This window comes from Dicentrarchus labrax, unplaced genomic scaffold (genome assembly GCF_905237075.1).
Source record: "Dicentrarchus labrax unplaced genomic scaffold, dlabrax2021, whole genome shotgun sequence".
Lineage (NCBI taxonomy): Eukaryota > Metazoa > Chordata > Actinopteri > Moronidae > Dicentrarchus > Dicentrarchus labrax.
In genome coordinates, this window is record NW_026136704.1 from 280862 (window position 1) to 295000 (window position 14139).

General features: G+C 47.7%; 1 protein-coding gene across 4 annotated transcripts in view; it reads left to right on the forward strand.

Moving 5' to 3' along the window:
- The first annotated feature begins 379 nt into the window (after positions 1–379).
- Positions 380–14139, forward strand: part of heatr5a (HEAT repeat containing 5a) — a 24507-nt gene continuing 10747 nt past the window's right edge. Inside the window, exons 1-27 of one of the 4 annotated variants that reach the window (XM_051398861.1) lie at positions 380–547; positions 2591–2791; positions 2874–3085; positions 3221–3329; positions 3410–3559; positions 4146–4317; positions 4462–4625; positions 4723–4972; positions 5561–5716; positions 5872–6122; positions 6323–6434; positions 6537–6689; positions 7390–7489; positions 7809–7918; positions 8111–8280; positions 8368–8531; positions 8792–8897; positions 9153–9343; positions 10156–10315; positions 10435–10624; positions 10704–10873; positions 11351–11377; positions 12343–12487; positions 12566–12748; positions 13326–13565; positions 13649–13827; positions 13955–14023. In XM_051398861.1, coding sequence (XP_051254821.1) covers positions 2666–2791; positions 2874–3085; positions 3221–3329; positions 3410–3559; positions 4146–4317; positions 4462–4625; positions 4723–4972; positions 5561–5716; positions 5872–6122; positions 6323–6434; positions 6537–6689; positions 7390–7489; positions 7809–7918; positions 8111–8280; positions 8368–8531; positions 8792–8897; positions 9153–9343; positions 10156–10315; positions 10435–10624; positions 10704–10873; positions 11351–11377; positions 12343–12487; positions 12566–12748; positions 13326–13565; positions 13649–13827; positions 13955–14023 — 4059 coding nt within the window. In that variant the 5' untranslated portion in view covers positions 380–547; positions 2591–2665. The remainder of the gene's footprint in view (positions 548–2590; positions 2792–2873; positions 3086–3220; positions 3330–3409; positions 3560–4145; positions 4318–4461; positions 4626–4722; positions 4973–5560; positions 5717–5871; positions 6123–6322; positions 6435–6536; positions 6690–7389; positions 7490–7808; positions 7919–8110; positions 8281–8367; positions 8532–8791; positions 8898–9152; positions 9344–10155; positions 10316–10434; positions 10625–10703; positions 10874–11350; positions 11378–12342; positions 12488–12565; positions 12749–13325; positions 13566–13648; positions 13828–13954; positions 14024–14139) is intronic. The other 3 variants (XM_051398862.1, XM_051398863.1, XM_051398864.1) reach the window with 3 other exon arrangements.

Genomic DNA, 14139 nt, shown 5'->3' on the forward strand with positions numbered 1-14139 from the left:
GGTTGGACATTAAATATTTAAATTAAACTTTTTGTTTGGCGTCATTGAATCTAATTTAATAATAAATAATTATTTAATAAATAAATATTTAGCTTAAAGAGTTGTTTGCCCATTGTTATATTGGAATATTTTAACGTTCAAGTTACATTTTGGTTTTCTATAATTTGAAATGATATTTGTATGTATAATAATTCACACTTCTATATGATTATTATTATTTATGATTATATATATTTATTCAGCTGGTTTATATATTTCTGTTTGCTGATACACTTTCATGTAACTGGCTGAAATGACCTCATAAACTTCTCAATCAATTATTAAAATAGAATTTTATCACGCAAACTGTTGTTTTATTTTGAAGAACAGTCGCCGGATGCACAGTCTGTTGATTTCCGCTAGCTTTCCTCCACTGACTCGGGTCAGGCGCAGCTCGGCTCGGCTCACATCGAGAACCTCCAAACAAACTGAAATAAACTTCCTGCTCTCGGGTTTGTGGAGCGACGCGTTTCTCTGCGGACTACCGCCTTTTACCGGACACCAGCAGGTAAACGGTCCCGGTTTAATCTCCGGTTGTCTCCAAACTTTTGCTCGTTAGCTAACCCGGTTAGCCACCCGATGCTAGCAGCGGAGCCCGTTTGGTTTTTACACCAACGAAGAAGAAACAGTTGTAGAGTTTGTAGGATGTGAGATTGTGTGTCTGTAGATCAGCTGTTAGCTCACTCCAGTGTATATTTCTATTAATATATATTAGTTAATAATAATGTGTGTCTTATTCTGCTTAATAAAAGTGAACAGTGAGACATTCAGGGTCTCAGCTGAAGCTCAGGATTTATTCACTCTGCAGCTGGATGTGAATATCTGATCATTCTTCATCAATACACAATACTCATACAGTCAAATATGGCCACTAATCTTAAAAAGGCTTTTAGGGGAGCTCAGTTGTTCTACAGTGGTTGGAGCTGAAGTTATTGATCATCAGCTGTCACACCTCAGTGGGGATGGTAGAGATGAGTCAGTGCTCAGATCATAGATCAATAGTACGCTGACACATCAGACAGCATAATGCAGTTAATGTAAGTCGAGCTGCTCTGTGCTCACACCCTGAGGATGTGATTACCAGAAAATCAATACTAAATGATTATTGATTATACGGTAAACAACAATAACAAAACAATGACTCCCAGGAACTTCAACATCCTTCATTAAAACATCTGAACATCACAAAATGTTCTCAGAAAGTCCTCCTCCTCGTTGTCCTTCTCCTCCTGCTCCTCCTCCTCCTCCTCCTTGTCCTCCTGCAGGAGTGTTTCCTATAAGTGTGAACACATTGTTTAGAGTTTGTATCACTTTTTACTGTGTTTGTCCTCAATGAGTCGAGGCGGAGCTGCAGCCATGCTGAGTTCAGGTTGTGCGTCTCCCTCCTCTCATCCCTCCTCATTTTACTAAAACGGGTCCCTGAAGGAGAAAGGCTGGGAGTCACTGGATTAGTTGACCTGCAGGAGATTCTGAAAGTCTGATCTGTCCTCTGGCTGTAAATCAGAATGGTTTGGGCTTTTTTCCCAGTTGTTAACATTTAAAGACTTAATTGTTATAATTATTATTATTGTTATTATTATTGTTATTACAGTCTTCTATCTAACTTACAGAGGGAGAGAGCAGTGTTGTGTTCCCTCTGTCATTAAACCGCTCTGCAGTAAAATGTCTGTTTAAGCAGGTTTTCTGCAGAACTGAAGGATATTTTTAGAGTCTTCCTGCGTCTTTGTGAGCAGTGTGTGTGTGTGTGTGTGTGTGTGTGTGTGTGTGTGTGTGTGTGTGTGTGTGTTATTGGAGGAGACAGAGTTGTGCTGTTGAATCATTTATGAGCTGCTCTCTCTCTCGCTCTCAGATATTCTTCCAGCGTCCGGCGGCCGAGCTGCCAGCCTCTCTTCTGTCCCGTCCTGTTCCGGTCCGATCCGCTCTGTTAGCTCTCAATGGGACACAAAGAGCGACGGGTTCCTCAGTGGAGCTCTAACAGGTTGCTTTGTTCATCGTTTCCCACAGAACACGTCTGTGTGGAGTCTGAGACACGCAGAGGTGGAAATGTGAATCTTTCCTTTCTGAGTCACGCCCTGCGTAGCGTTCAACCCCGAGGATTGACCACGGGCGTAACGACACATCACTCAATGTTCAACGGTCCAATACAACAACTGAAACATCCACTTATATCATCGTCTTTATTCAGTATGGAAATATAGACGACTCATTGACTTTACATATGCAAACAATGCTGTTGGGGGGTAAAATAAAAGCTTTTCTCACACGTCCTGGAAAACCTGGAAATTTAGAGTTTCAATGACATCATCACATTAGCCTGACAACCTGACAGCTTTCTGGGATGTCCAGAGTCTTATTCTATGCTGCTTAAATATGTAGCAGGCAGAGTCTAATGCACAGATGCTGCTGAGTTGCATTGTGGGAAATGTAGGATCCTGTGTCTTTGGAGTTTGATCCAACCTCTTCTGAGTTCCCCAACTTTATAAAAGGGAGATTTTTATCTTTGCCAAACTTATTTTTACTCCATTTGTTCCTCCCTCTCTGTGTCGAACAGGATTTAGAAGAATGGAAAAGCAGGAGAGGAGAATTCGCCCTCAGTGAGAGGAAGAGGAGGAGGAGGAGGTTCGTGATGGAGCGAGCTCACAGCCTCCTGCTGAACGAGGAGGTGTGCAGTCAGCTGGGTGAACATCAGAGGGTCGAGTTTATCTTTGAATGGCTGAACCACCTGAAGAAGCTCCTTCCCGCCACCGACAGGGTGAGAGCAGCGAGCCGATCAGCAGCAGCTTCTTTACAAACGTTAGAATCATTACAGTCATTATTCTCTCTGCTCCCTCCAGGCCCACGTCAAACAGAACCAGCGGCGTCTCGTCGAGCAGCTGTCGGCCGTTCTGATTGGCTCCCCCGGCCCGCCGACCCGCTGGCTGCTGGCCCACTGCTTGGCCCTGCTCTACCGCCTGGGAGACCCGGTTCCTTCTAGCCTATTGGTGGACAGGTGCAATGACATCATCCGCAGCAAAGACGACTCCCCGTCAGGCCTCCCGACCCGTCTGTAAGTGCTGCTGCCTTCATGGCATGCAGGAAAGTTGGGAAACACCGTTGAAGCCAATTGAAAGCTTCATTAGTTGAGAGGAAATGGTACTGGGGAGATTTCCAGCAGTGATTAGTTTTTATATTTGTGTTTCAGGGCGGCCATCGCGTGCCTCGGCGCTCTGTTTGAGCAGCTCGGTCGGATGCTCGCCGGCTCCTTCAAAGACACACTGGCCAACCTGCTGAAGGCCATGAAGAGCGCCGAGGTTGGTCTGCTCCTCAGTTCGTGCTGCGTTAAATAAAGTTCAAACTGTTGGTTGAAAGGTCACCCTCCTCTTCCTCTCAGTCTCAGGGTCGGTACGAGATCATGTTGAGCCTGGAGAAGATCCTTCAAGGTTTGGGCGTCAGCGCCGTGCCGGGTCACCGTGACGTCTACAAGGCGGCGAGGACGTGCCTGACGGACCGATCAATGGCCGTACGCTGCGCTGCCGCCAAGGTAACGACAGCCGGCGCATGCGGTCACTCCTGCTGATCATTCGTCATCGATTTCAGTTCATTCAGTCATTTTATCAGCCCGTACAGTCACAGTGTTACAAACTAAAGTATAACATGTCTCCTGTACATACGATTTACACCACACTGCAGAAACAACCCTTCCAGAAGGATTCTTCTCATTTTTTATTAAAACAACGAAAAACAAAACAACTGCTTCATTTCCAACACTGACAGACGACTTTCTCTTAAACTGAGAAGTTGTGCGAGTGGGCTTAAGGACAATAATCGGGTTCCTCTGCTGGAATATTATGCAACCATTGTTGTTACTGGTTAAAGCTCAATATTAACTGTAAGATCTCATTAAGACACAGTTTGATAGATTTTCTTAAAAGCAGATTACTTTTCACATGCTCAAAAAATTATTTTAGTTTTTAGACAAAAAATAAAATAAGTTTTTTTTACTTTGTTGAGATTATTCTTTTTCTGTGTAAAGTTCGACAGCAACAATTAAAATGACACATAAGATGATAAATTGAAGAGATGTGTGCAGATTGAGATTGTTAATGTTTCCTCTATCGTCCCGTCAGTGTCTGCTGGAGCTGCAGCGGGAGGCGGTGTTCCTGTGGACCAGCGAGCTGGAGAACGTGGCCACTCTGTGCTTCAGAGCCTTTGAAGGGTCCAACTACAACGTCAGAGTGTCTGTCGCCAAACTGCTGGGAACGCTGCTGGCCGCTGCCGTGGAGCCCCGACAGCCCACTGGTACGATCAGAGGGGGGCGGATACTGAAACTGGTGCTAGCGGGGTTCAAACACTGGATTCTGTGGATTCTTCACTGATCGTACATGGAAATACTTTGTTACTGGAATATCAGGAGGTGAACAGATGTGTTATTTTCTCTCCCAGCAGCCCCCAGACAGGGGGGGCGTGGCCGGAGTTCCCTGGAGGAGGTGATGGATTTGCTGTCCGGGGGGTTCCTGCGGGGCGGGGCCGGGTTCCTCCGAGCCAGCGGAGACATGCTGAAGGGGACTAGCTCCGTTGGCAAGGACGTCCGAATCGGAGTCACACAGGTGGGTCGCCACGGCAACGATTGAACTTTTAAGAATTTTGATTTATTGAGCAGATTTAATGACTCCTCCTCCTCCTCCTCCTCCTCCTCCTCCTCAGGCATGCGTGGTCTTCGTCTCCACCCTGGGCGGCTCCTGGTTGGAGGCAAACTTCCCCGCCTTCCTGTCCCTGCTGATGGAGCTGGCGTCCCACGGCCGGGCCACGCAGACGCCGGGCGATGCCGTGGTGACCCGCCGCTGCGTCTCCTTCATCCTGAGGAGCACCCTGGGGTCTCTGCTGGGAGAGAAGGCTCAGACCAACGCCGCCAAGCAGCTCTGCCTCGCCGTGGCGGCGCAGAAACGAGCCATCGGTGAGCAGAGAGCGAGGAAAGACTCCATAATGGACACATTACAGACTTCTCTAATGATATTATGATAGGATATAGTGACTGTATAATGTATTTAATCAAGTGTACCTTACAGGTAGGAACGCTACTTGGTGGCGCCTAGATAGATGGATGATAGATAGATAGATAGACAGATGGATGGATGGATAGATGGATAGATGGATAGATGGATGGATGGATGGATGGATAGACAGATAGATAGACAGATAGATAGACGGATAGATAGACGGATAGACAGATGGATAGACAGATGGATGGATGGATGGATGGATAGATGGATAGATAGATAGATAGATGGATAGATAGATGGATGGATAGATAGATAGACAGATGGATAGATAGATAGATGGATGGATGGATGGATGGATACTTTATTTATCCCGAGGGAAATTCAAGCATCCAGTAGCAGCATACAAACATACATTAAACATACAGTATATATAGTTGCAGCTGCCTGTCCATCTCCCGGCTCTGCGCGAGCTGTGGCAGTTAATATCTGCGTGTGTGAAATCATAAATCTGACGCCGTATCCCGACTCGTGTGTTTTTATAGACGCAGCGCTGACTGACGGGAACGTGGAGACCAGAGTTTCGTCTGCAGACGTCTCAGCCAGTCAGCACGTGTTGGTCTGCTGCCTGCTGGAACTGGGAGGACTCGTACAGGGACTGGGATCCACTGCCGCCCCCCTCCTCACGGACAGCAGCACAGGTCTGACACACAGAATGAAACACCGTGGGTCGGATCAGAGGAGGTGTCTGATGGGGAAAGGAGAGCTGATGATCAATAATACCTTATTATTAAACCTTGCTGCTGTTAGACTACGGAGCTGAATCAGATAATGTTTATATGATTTATATTTGCAGCGCTCCTGGACACGGTGGTCTCCGTCCTCCTCCACCCCGTCTCCTCGGCCTGTCTGGCCGCTGCCTGGTGCCTGCGCTGCGTTGCCATGGCAATGCCTTCCCAGGGTTCCTTGCTGCTGGACCGCTGCGTTGAGCGGCTGGTGGCGCTGAAGTCTTCACCTGAAGCGGTGGCCGGGTACGGTGCCGCCGTCGCCGCCCTGGTGGCCGCAGTGCAGCACTGTCCCCTGGGAATTCCACACACCAAAGGCATGGTGGGTAAAATAACGCCACCACATTACATAGTTTAATATAGCACATGCTAACGTTAGCATTAACTAATCCTAGATATTAACATGTATAAACTGTCTGTGGTCTCTAGTCTATGTTTACTCTGGGTGGAGTATATTTCTCTTGGACTGCTAATGGGAAACTGTGTGTGTGTGTGTGTGTGTGTGTGTGTGTGTGTGTGTAGGTGGTCCTCGCTCTGGCTGAAGACCTGCTGCGTTCAGCGTCTCAGAACAGTCGGATCTCTCTGCAGAGGACTCGGGCCGGCTGGCTGCTCGTCTCCTCGCTCGTCACCTTAGGTACAACTCACTGACACTGACACTGCTTCTGTTTCCTTTAATGAGGAGAGATGGTTAATAGTGTGTGTGTGTGTGTGTGTGTGTGTGTGTGTGTGTGTTCAGGCCCAGCTGTAGTGGAGCACCACCTGTCTCGCCTCCTCCTCCTGTGGCGCTGTGTGTTTCCTGCGTCTCTCAGGGAGCAGGAGATGGAGCTGCGACGAGGGGACTACTTTACGTGGCAGGTTACGCTGGAGGGACGAGCCGGGGCGCTCTGCGGTCAGTCCACACACCTGTCTCTCTGTCCACCACACACACAGACAGACAGTTTATACAGACAGTTTACACACACACACACACACACACACACACACACAGACAGTTTATACAGACAGTTTACACACACACACACAGACAGACAGACAGACAGACAGACAGTTTACACACACACACACACACACACACACACACACAGACAGTTTATACAGACAGTTTACACACACACACACAGACAGACAGACAGACAGACAGACAGTTTACACACACACACACAGACACACACACACACACACACACACAGACAGACAGACAGACAGTTTACACACACACACACAGACAGACAGACAGTTTGCAGACAGACAGAAAGTTTACACACACACACACACACACAGACAGACAGTTTGCAGACAGACAGACAGACAGACAGTTTACACACAACACACACACACACACACACACACACACACACAGACAGACAGTTTGAGACAGACAGACAGACAGACAGTTTACACACACACACACACACACACACACACACACACACACACACACACAACAAAGACATTTGAGACAACAGACAGTTTACACACACACACAGACAGACAGTTTGCAGACAGACAGACAGTTTACACACACACACAGACAGACAGTTTGCAGACAGACAGACAGTCTTACAGTAACTCCTCCTGTGTGTGAGCAGCGATGAAGAACCTGCTGCTGCACTGCAGGGAGCTCGTCACCGATGACGTCATCAGCCGCCTGCTCACGCCATTGGCCTGCGCGGTGGCCCTGCTCACCAAGTCAGTACCTGATTGATGTAGCTTATCTAGCATGTAGCTTAATAAGTACAGTATCTTCTCTGTTCGATCCTGCCACTGAAACCTTGTTATCTGTGTGTGTGTGTGTGTGTGTGTGTGTGTGTGTGTGTGTGTGTGTGTGTGTTATCTGTGTGTGTTGTGTTGTGTGTTATCTGTGTGTGTGTGTGTGTGTGTGTGTGTGTGTGTGTGTGTGTGTGTGTGTGTGTTATCTGTGTGTGTGTGTGTGTGTGTGGTGTGTGTGTGTTATCCGTGTGTGTGTGTGTGTTTATTGTGTGTGTGTGTAATCTGTGTGTGTGTCCAGGTTGCCGGCTCTCCTCAGGTCTTACAGCAGTTCAGTTCGTAGCTTTTCGGTCGTCTACAGACTGAGAGTGTACGAGCTGCTCTCTCTGCTGCCTCCACTCGACTACCAAGGTACCAACACTCCTCCGTCACTCCTTCCTGCTTCCTACCAATATCAGATCTTTCTTCTTTGTGATTGTTGCGTCTCTCCCTCCTGATCCTGCTCATGATATTTATCGTATGTTCAAAGTGTGTTTCTTTCTCTTAGTCTCCTCCCACATGTGTCCGTACCCTGATACAGAGTTCTTCACCTTTCTCCTGTAGAGAGTTTCGGTTTGGTGATGAACCAGCTGGTGACTGATCTGTCGGGTCAGGACAACCTGAACCAGCCGTGTTCAGAGCTCACCCTGCTGCCCCCCCTCTGTCACCATGACGACCTGCCGCTGGTGGGCCCCGCCCTCCACGACACGGACCACAGATACATCGAGGAACAGGTGACGTGTGCTGGAGGCTAGCTGGGCTTTATAAACAGTACAGGACCGAAGGAGCTGTTAACGCTTGAGGCTGTGTTTGGTTTTCAGCTCCATGGCAGCAGCGTGGGAGGCGGCTCTCTGGACAACGACGCCTTCAGTCTGTGTGAGAGGAGCGACGACGCTCCCGCTCCTCTTCCTCCCGCCATCGCTCTGACCGCTGCTGCCGTCCGCCTCTTTGGAGCGCTCTTCCCCCACATCATCTCCGCTCAGAGGTAACTCACCTGCTGTCAGCTGCACGCGCAGGTCGGTCAGTACAGGGTTAACTGAAACAGGTCAGCTAGTAAACACATCGTATTACAGATATTTTACAATAAACAGAAAGCAGCAGGAAGTGTTTATAACGGTCTGATACGTCTCTCATGCTGTAAGAAACAATCTGTAAATAAGTCTGAATCTGAAAGTACAAACAGGAAGTTAAAGTCACAGAGAATCACCTTTACAAACCGGACCTAACAAACTCTCTGTTGGTCAGAGTGAAGATATTGGAGCTGTTTGTGGACACAGTGAACCAGCTGAAGGGTCAACGGCAGCAGACCGTCCAGACACACGTCTGTGCTGCCCTCTGCAGTCTGCTCAAGGTACTGTCGGCATGAGGTCTCACACCACTCAGACGCCCGGAAAGTGTGTGTGTGTGTGTGTGTGTGTGTGTGTGTGTGTGTGTGTGTGTGTGTGTGTGTGTGTGTGTGTGTGTGTGTGTGAACAAGTTTAAATACATAACATATATATTTGGAGCTCTCTGCACACTCTGCTTGCTGTTGAGTGTTATTTGTATCATCATTTCATTTACGTCCACTACAAGCTGAAAGACCTCTAAACTGTGTCCTCCTCCTCAGCACCAGGGCGGTATTCGGGGCTCTCTGGGGCCGGAGGAGGTGCGCTCTCCAGCGTTGTCCCTCCTGTCGGGGGCGCTGGAGAGCGGCAGTCCTCTGCTGCGCTGTCTGGCCGCTGAAGGTCTGGCCCGGCTGGTTCAGGTGGTCGGAGACCCCGGCTTCACCGTCTCCGTGTCCCTGCTCTGCTTCGACAGGTAGGACGCCACCGTCGGGGTACTCGAGTCACACATCGCTTTTAAAGGATTTTTCTATTTGGTTTAAATTTGTATCACTTATTTGTGTGAAGCAGATTTCCTGCCACTGAGAACCGTTTCCAGTCTCTGATCTTAAAGTAGCAACAGCAGAAACAAGTCAGGTCATGATCCAAAAATACTAAAATCACAGTCACGCAATGAACCAGAAATAGTCCAGAAAAGTTTTAGAGTGGAAGAATCCAAATATATCCCAGTGTGTTTGAACTGGTGAGTCACTGGTGCTGTGTGTCTTTTATTGGGTTGAAAGGAAGCCGTTAGCACATCCTGTGTTATATTTAGACCAAGTGCAGGTAACAGATTCAGTCAAACGGAGGCTTCACTGGTTGCTTATCAGCATGCACATTAGTCTCATATTAGCTCTTTATCAGTCATTATTAGCAATTATTAATGCCAGGACCATATTCTACCACTACTAACAACCTGAATCACTGAATATTGATAGTCAGTGAGGAAGTTCATTCAAGGTTCAAGGTAACTTTATTGGTACCCAAAGGTAGATTTGGTTTGCAGTTAAAGACAACAGATAAAGGATAAAGATAAAAGTAAACGTGCTCCAGGCTCTAAAAATCTGTGCTTTCAAAGAGAGATCAAAAATAAAACACTAAGATAAACAAGGAGTAGTATAAATAATGTAAAACTGCAGATAAAAACAATACAAACTCTTCTGCCATGTTACCACAACTATTCAAATACTCCTTCCTTGTTAAAAGCTGCTGCTGCTGCCTCTGACACTATTGATCTCAACTCTTCAGGCTGAAGACGGCTCGGGACGCAGCGTCTCGCAGCGGCTACGCTCTGGCTCTGGGGGCGCTGTACCGATACACCGGAGGCATCAGCTCACCTCAACACCTGTCCACCTGTCTGGGAATCCTGTTCACCCTGAGCCAGGACAGCACCTCGCCCGAGGTCCAGGTACTCGCACACGATTATGATCCTGATTTTTATCTGTTTACTTTACGGACATAAAACCACCCTAACTCTAACTTTACCCCTAAAAGTCTGAAATGTCCCTGTGGTTCTGTCGGGTCCAGACCTGGTCTCTCCACAGTCTGTCTCTGGTAGTCGACTTGTCTGGCGGTTTGTACCGCGCCCACGCTGAGCCGTCCTTTACCCTTGTGCTCCGGCTGCTGCTGTCGGCTCCACCCACCCACCCTGAGGTGCACCACAGCCTGGGACGCTGCCTGCACGCCCTCATCACCTGCCTGGGCCCCGACCTGCAAGGTACGACCCTCGTCTCCCCTGAGCACGGACACAGAGTGGATGTCAGGAGCAGCTGGACTGATGTGTGTGTGTTTCTCAGGTGACGGTGCGGCAGTGTCCGGTCTGCGCTCTAGCTGTCTGGTGGGATGCGGAGTGATGCAGGCCGGTCCAGACTGTCTGGTTCAGGCCAGAGCCATTTCCTGTCTGCAGCAGCTGCACATGTTCTCGCCACCACACGTCAACCTGGCGAGCCTCGTACCGGCTCTGTGTGTGAGTACACCTCAACCAGCAACGTTACTCTGATTTATCTCATAAGGGTTTTATAGTCTACAGCAGTGGTTCTCAACCTGCAGTCCAGGGACCCACAGGGGTCTTTGAGGGGATTTCAGGGGTCTTGAGAAAAATGGGGAATATTTAAGAGTTTGTAACCAGCTGCCAAATGAAATGAAATAAAAATCGAGCGAGCTGGCTGCATTAGTCAGTAATAACAGCTGCTTACTCTTGCACTTACTTGATGTTTGGCTGTTAGCAAAGTCACTTTGCTGCCACCTCAGATTATTTTCTCTGGAGGACAAATATCTGATCTCAATGAGAATAACGAGAACGCATTAAAAATACCAGGTGTAAATGCAAAGTTTATTAACCGGGTACAGATTATTAGTCTGACTGTAAACGCGGTGATGATCTCTGTGTGGGACAGACGAGTGAACAGTGAGTGTGTGTTTGACCCTGTCTTGTGTCTTGCAGGAGATCTTGTTGGATTATTCCCTGTTGGTAGGTCCTCTCTCTACGGCCCGAAGCTGCTGTTTGTCTCACTTTTCTTTTCAGCTTCTTTCTCCCTCAGCACTTTTCTGTTGCTGTGGAGCTTTTTAACACTCCGTGGATGATGAAAGCGTTTTCTGTTGCACTGAACCTTAACATTTTCCTCTTGGTTTTGATACTGTATTAACTCACTGTTGTTGCTTCACATTTTTGTTTTTTTGTGTGGCAGCTCAATAATAACATTAACAGCTGCATTAACACCCCCCCCCCTTCCCGCTGGCTGTTTACCTCCTACAGTGAAACTACTCAGTGTTTCCTCTAGAGAGAGCTCATAAATTAATCTAATTATTATTACTAAGATTAATCTTGTGAATTAGGGCTGCAATTACAAATATTTTTTTCATTTTTGATTAATCTGTTAGTCCATAAACTGATAGAAAATATTGATCACAAGGTGTCTCGTTTGTCCACAGCCCAAAGATATTCAGTGATGAAAACACTTAAAATATTCACATTTGAGAGGCTGAAGTCAGAGTTTAACAATTTTTTTTTTTTTTAACTATCAGAACAACTTATTAATTTAATAGTTGCCTGATTGATTAATTGACCAGTCGTTGCAGTAATATTGTGAATTTGGAACTGGTCATTTTACTTTCTGTCACTATTTTCTTACATTTTATGGAGTATTTGAGAAAATAATTGTCAGATTAATTAGTAATTAAAATAGTGGCATCTAGTGGTGTAGTTGCAGATTGCCTCTCCCTCGCTTCACCCTCCCTTTCCAAGCCCGAAGGAGAAACTACAGTGGCCATGAAACAGACCCTGTCCAGAACCAGTGTTTGGGTATCGATAGCTCCTCCTCAGTGTGACACACTGGAGCTGAGTCTGGAGGAGACACTGTCTGTAGCTGCATGCTTCCTCTGATAACCTTTAACCCTGTTCACAGAGTACACCTATTAACTCTTTGTGTGTTTCAGGCCAACCTGTGCAGTTCGTACCTGTGTCTGCGGCGGGCCGTGGTGGCTTGTCTGCGGCAGCTCGTCCAGCGGGAGGCTCTGGAGGTGTCTGAACACGCGGTGACTCTGGTCAAAGAGCTGCCGAGACGAGACAACACACAGCTGGGTGAGACGGACGCACAGTTTATTACACGCTGTTAGATACACGTCTGTCCACGCCCTAACCACCCCCCACCCTGTGCAGACGTCACCATAAAGGAGGTGGGTCTAGAAGGAGCTCTGTTCACTCTGCTGGACCGGGAGTCAGATCCAAGCCTGAGGAGGGACATCCAGGAGACTCTGGTCCACATGATGGCGTCCAGCGCCACCAGCGGGAAACTGGGACACTGGCTCAAACTCTGCAAGGATGTCCTGTCTGCAACCACCGGTGGGTTGAATCTGTCACAGAGTTCATGCTTCAAAGCAGGTTTATCAAAGTCTTCATCTGCAGTACACCACGCTTTACCAGAGAGTCTGAGGAGGTTCCTTCAGTGTTCATGGTTCAGGAGGTTTCTACCGGGAGCCCAATGATCCACAGAGGTCTCCTCCTCTCCAAAACAAACAGACCCGCTGATTAAAACCACTAAACACACTGAATAAAGCAGTTCCACCTCAAAAATCACTGCTTCTCCCACGCTGTTGGACAGACAAAGGACGTCCCGGACTATATATATATCACCATAGATACACTAAAGAACAGCAGCACATTATTATTATTAAAACATCATTAACAAAAATATTACAACCAACTATTCAAAATATTCTTCAATATTTAATTTTAAATTATGTTCTTTTTTATTAAAATGTTCCTAAAAGGAATGTAAAAAATTCTGAAAAACGTTTGTTGTTGTTTTGTTGTTGTTTCCAAACCTAGAAGTCTTACAATGTCTTTTTACCAAAGGAAATCGATCAGTTTAAAGCTTCTGGTGAAAGGATGTGACTCATGAACTCTGATTCTCCTTCAGACTGTCGGGCGCCGGTTGAGGCGAGTCAGGAGGACGAGGAGGCGGACCCCACCAGAGACGACGACTCCTCTGCTTTCAGAGCTCGGTCGGAGTCTGGCGGCCCGTTCACCGCCCTCCGCTGGGCCACGCGCCGCTTCGCTATGGAGTGTGTGTGTCGCATCATTGCCCAGTGTGAGACCGCTGACCCGGCTCACTTCGATATGGCCCTGGCTCAGGAGCGACGCCTGCACGAGTCCACCGGTAAGACCCCCACAGTGGCCTCTGTCAGTTGGTGCTTGTGGACACCTCAGACCTCACTGACCTCCTCACTCGACTCCCCGCAGATTTCCTCGTCCTCCATCTCGGCGACCTGGTGCGCATGGCCTTCATGGCGGCGACGGACCACAGCGACCAGCTGCGGCTGGCGGGTCTCCAGACTCTGCTGGTGATCATCAGACGCTTCTCAGCCATCCCCGAACCGGAGTTCCCCGGTCACGTGATCCTGGAGCAGTACCAGGCTAACGTAAGGAGCTTTTATAGAATACAGCAGCTGTGAGAGTACTGAGTGAGATTTCACTGTGATACAATACAGAGAAAATATTCAGAGTGCAGCTGATTATTAAAGTGTGTGCATGTGCGTGTGTGTGCAGGTCGGAGCTGCTCTCAGACCAGCCTTCACTGCTGATGCTCCTCCTGATGTCACCGTCAAGGCCTGCCAGGTAATCAATCAATAATCATTAGAATAATCCTGACAGGGTGCACAATGAATAGAATGATTATTGGAATCACAGAAGGTTCAGTTTATCTGAAGTTAAAACGTGTGACAGAAGCTTCA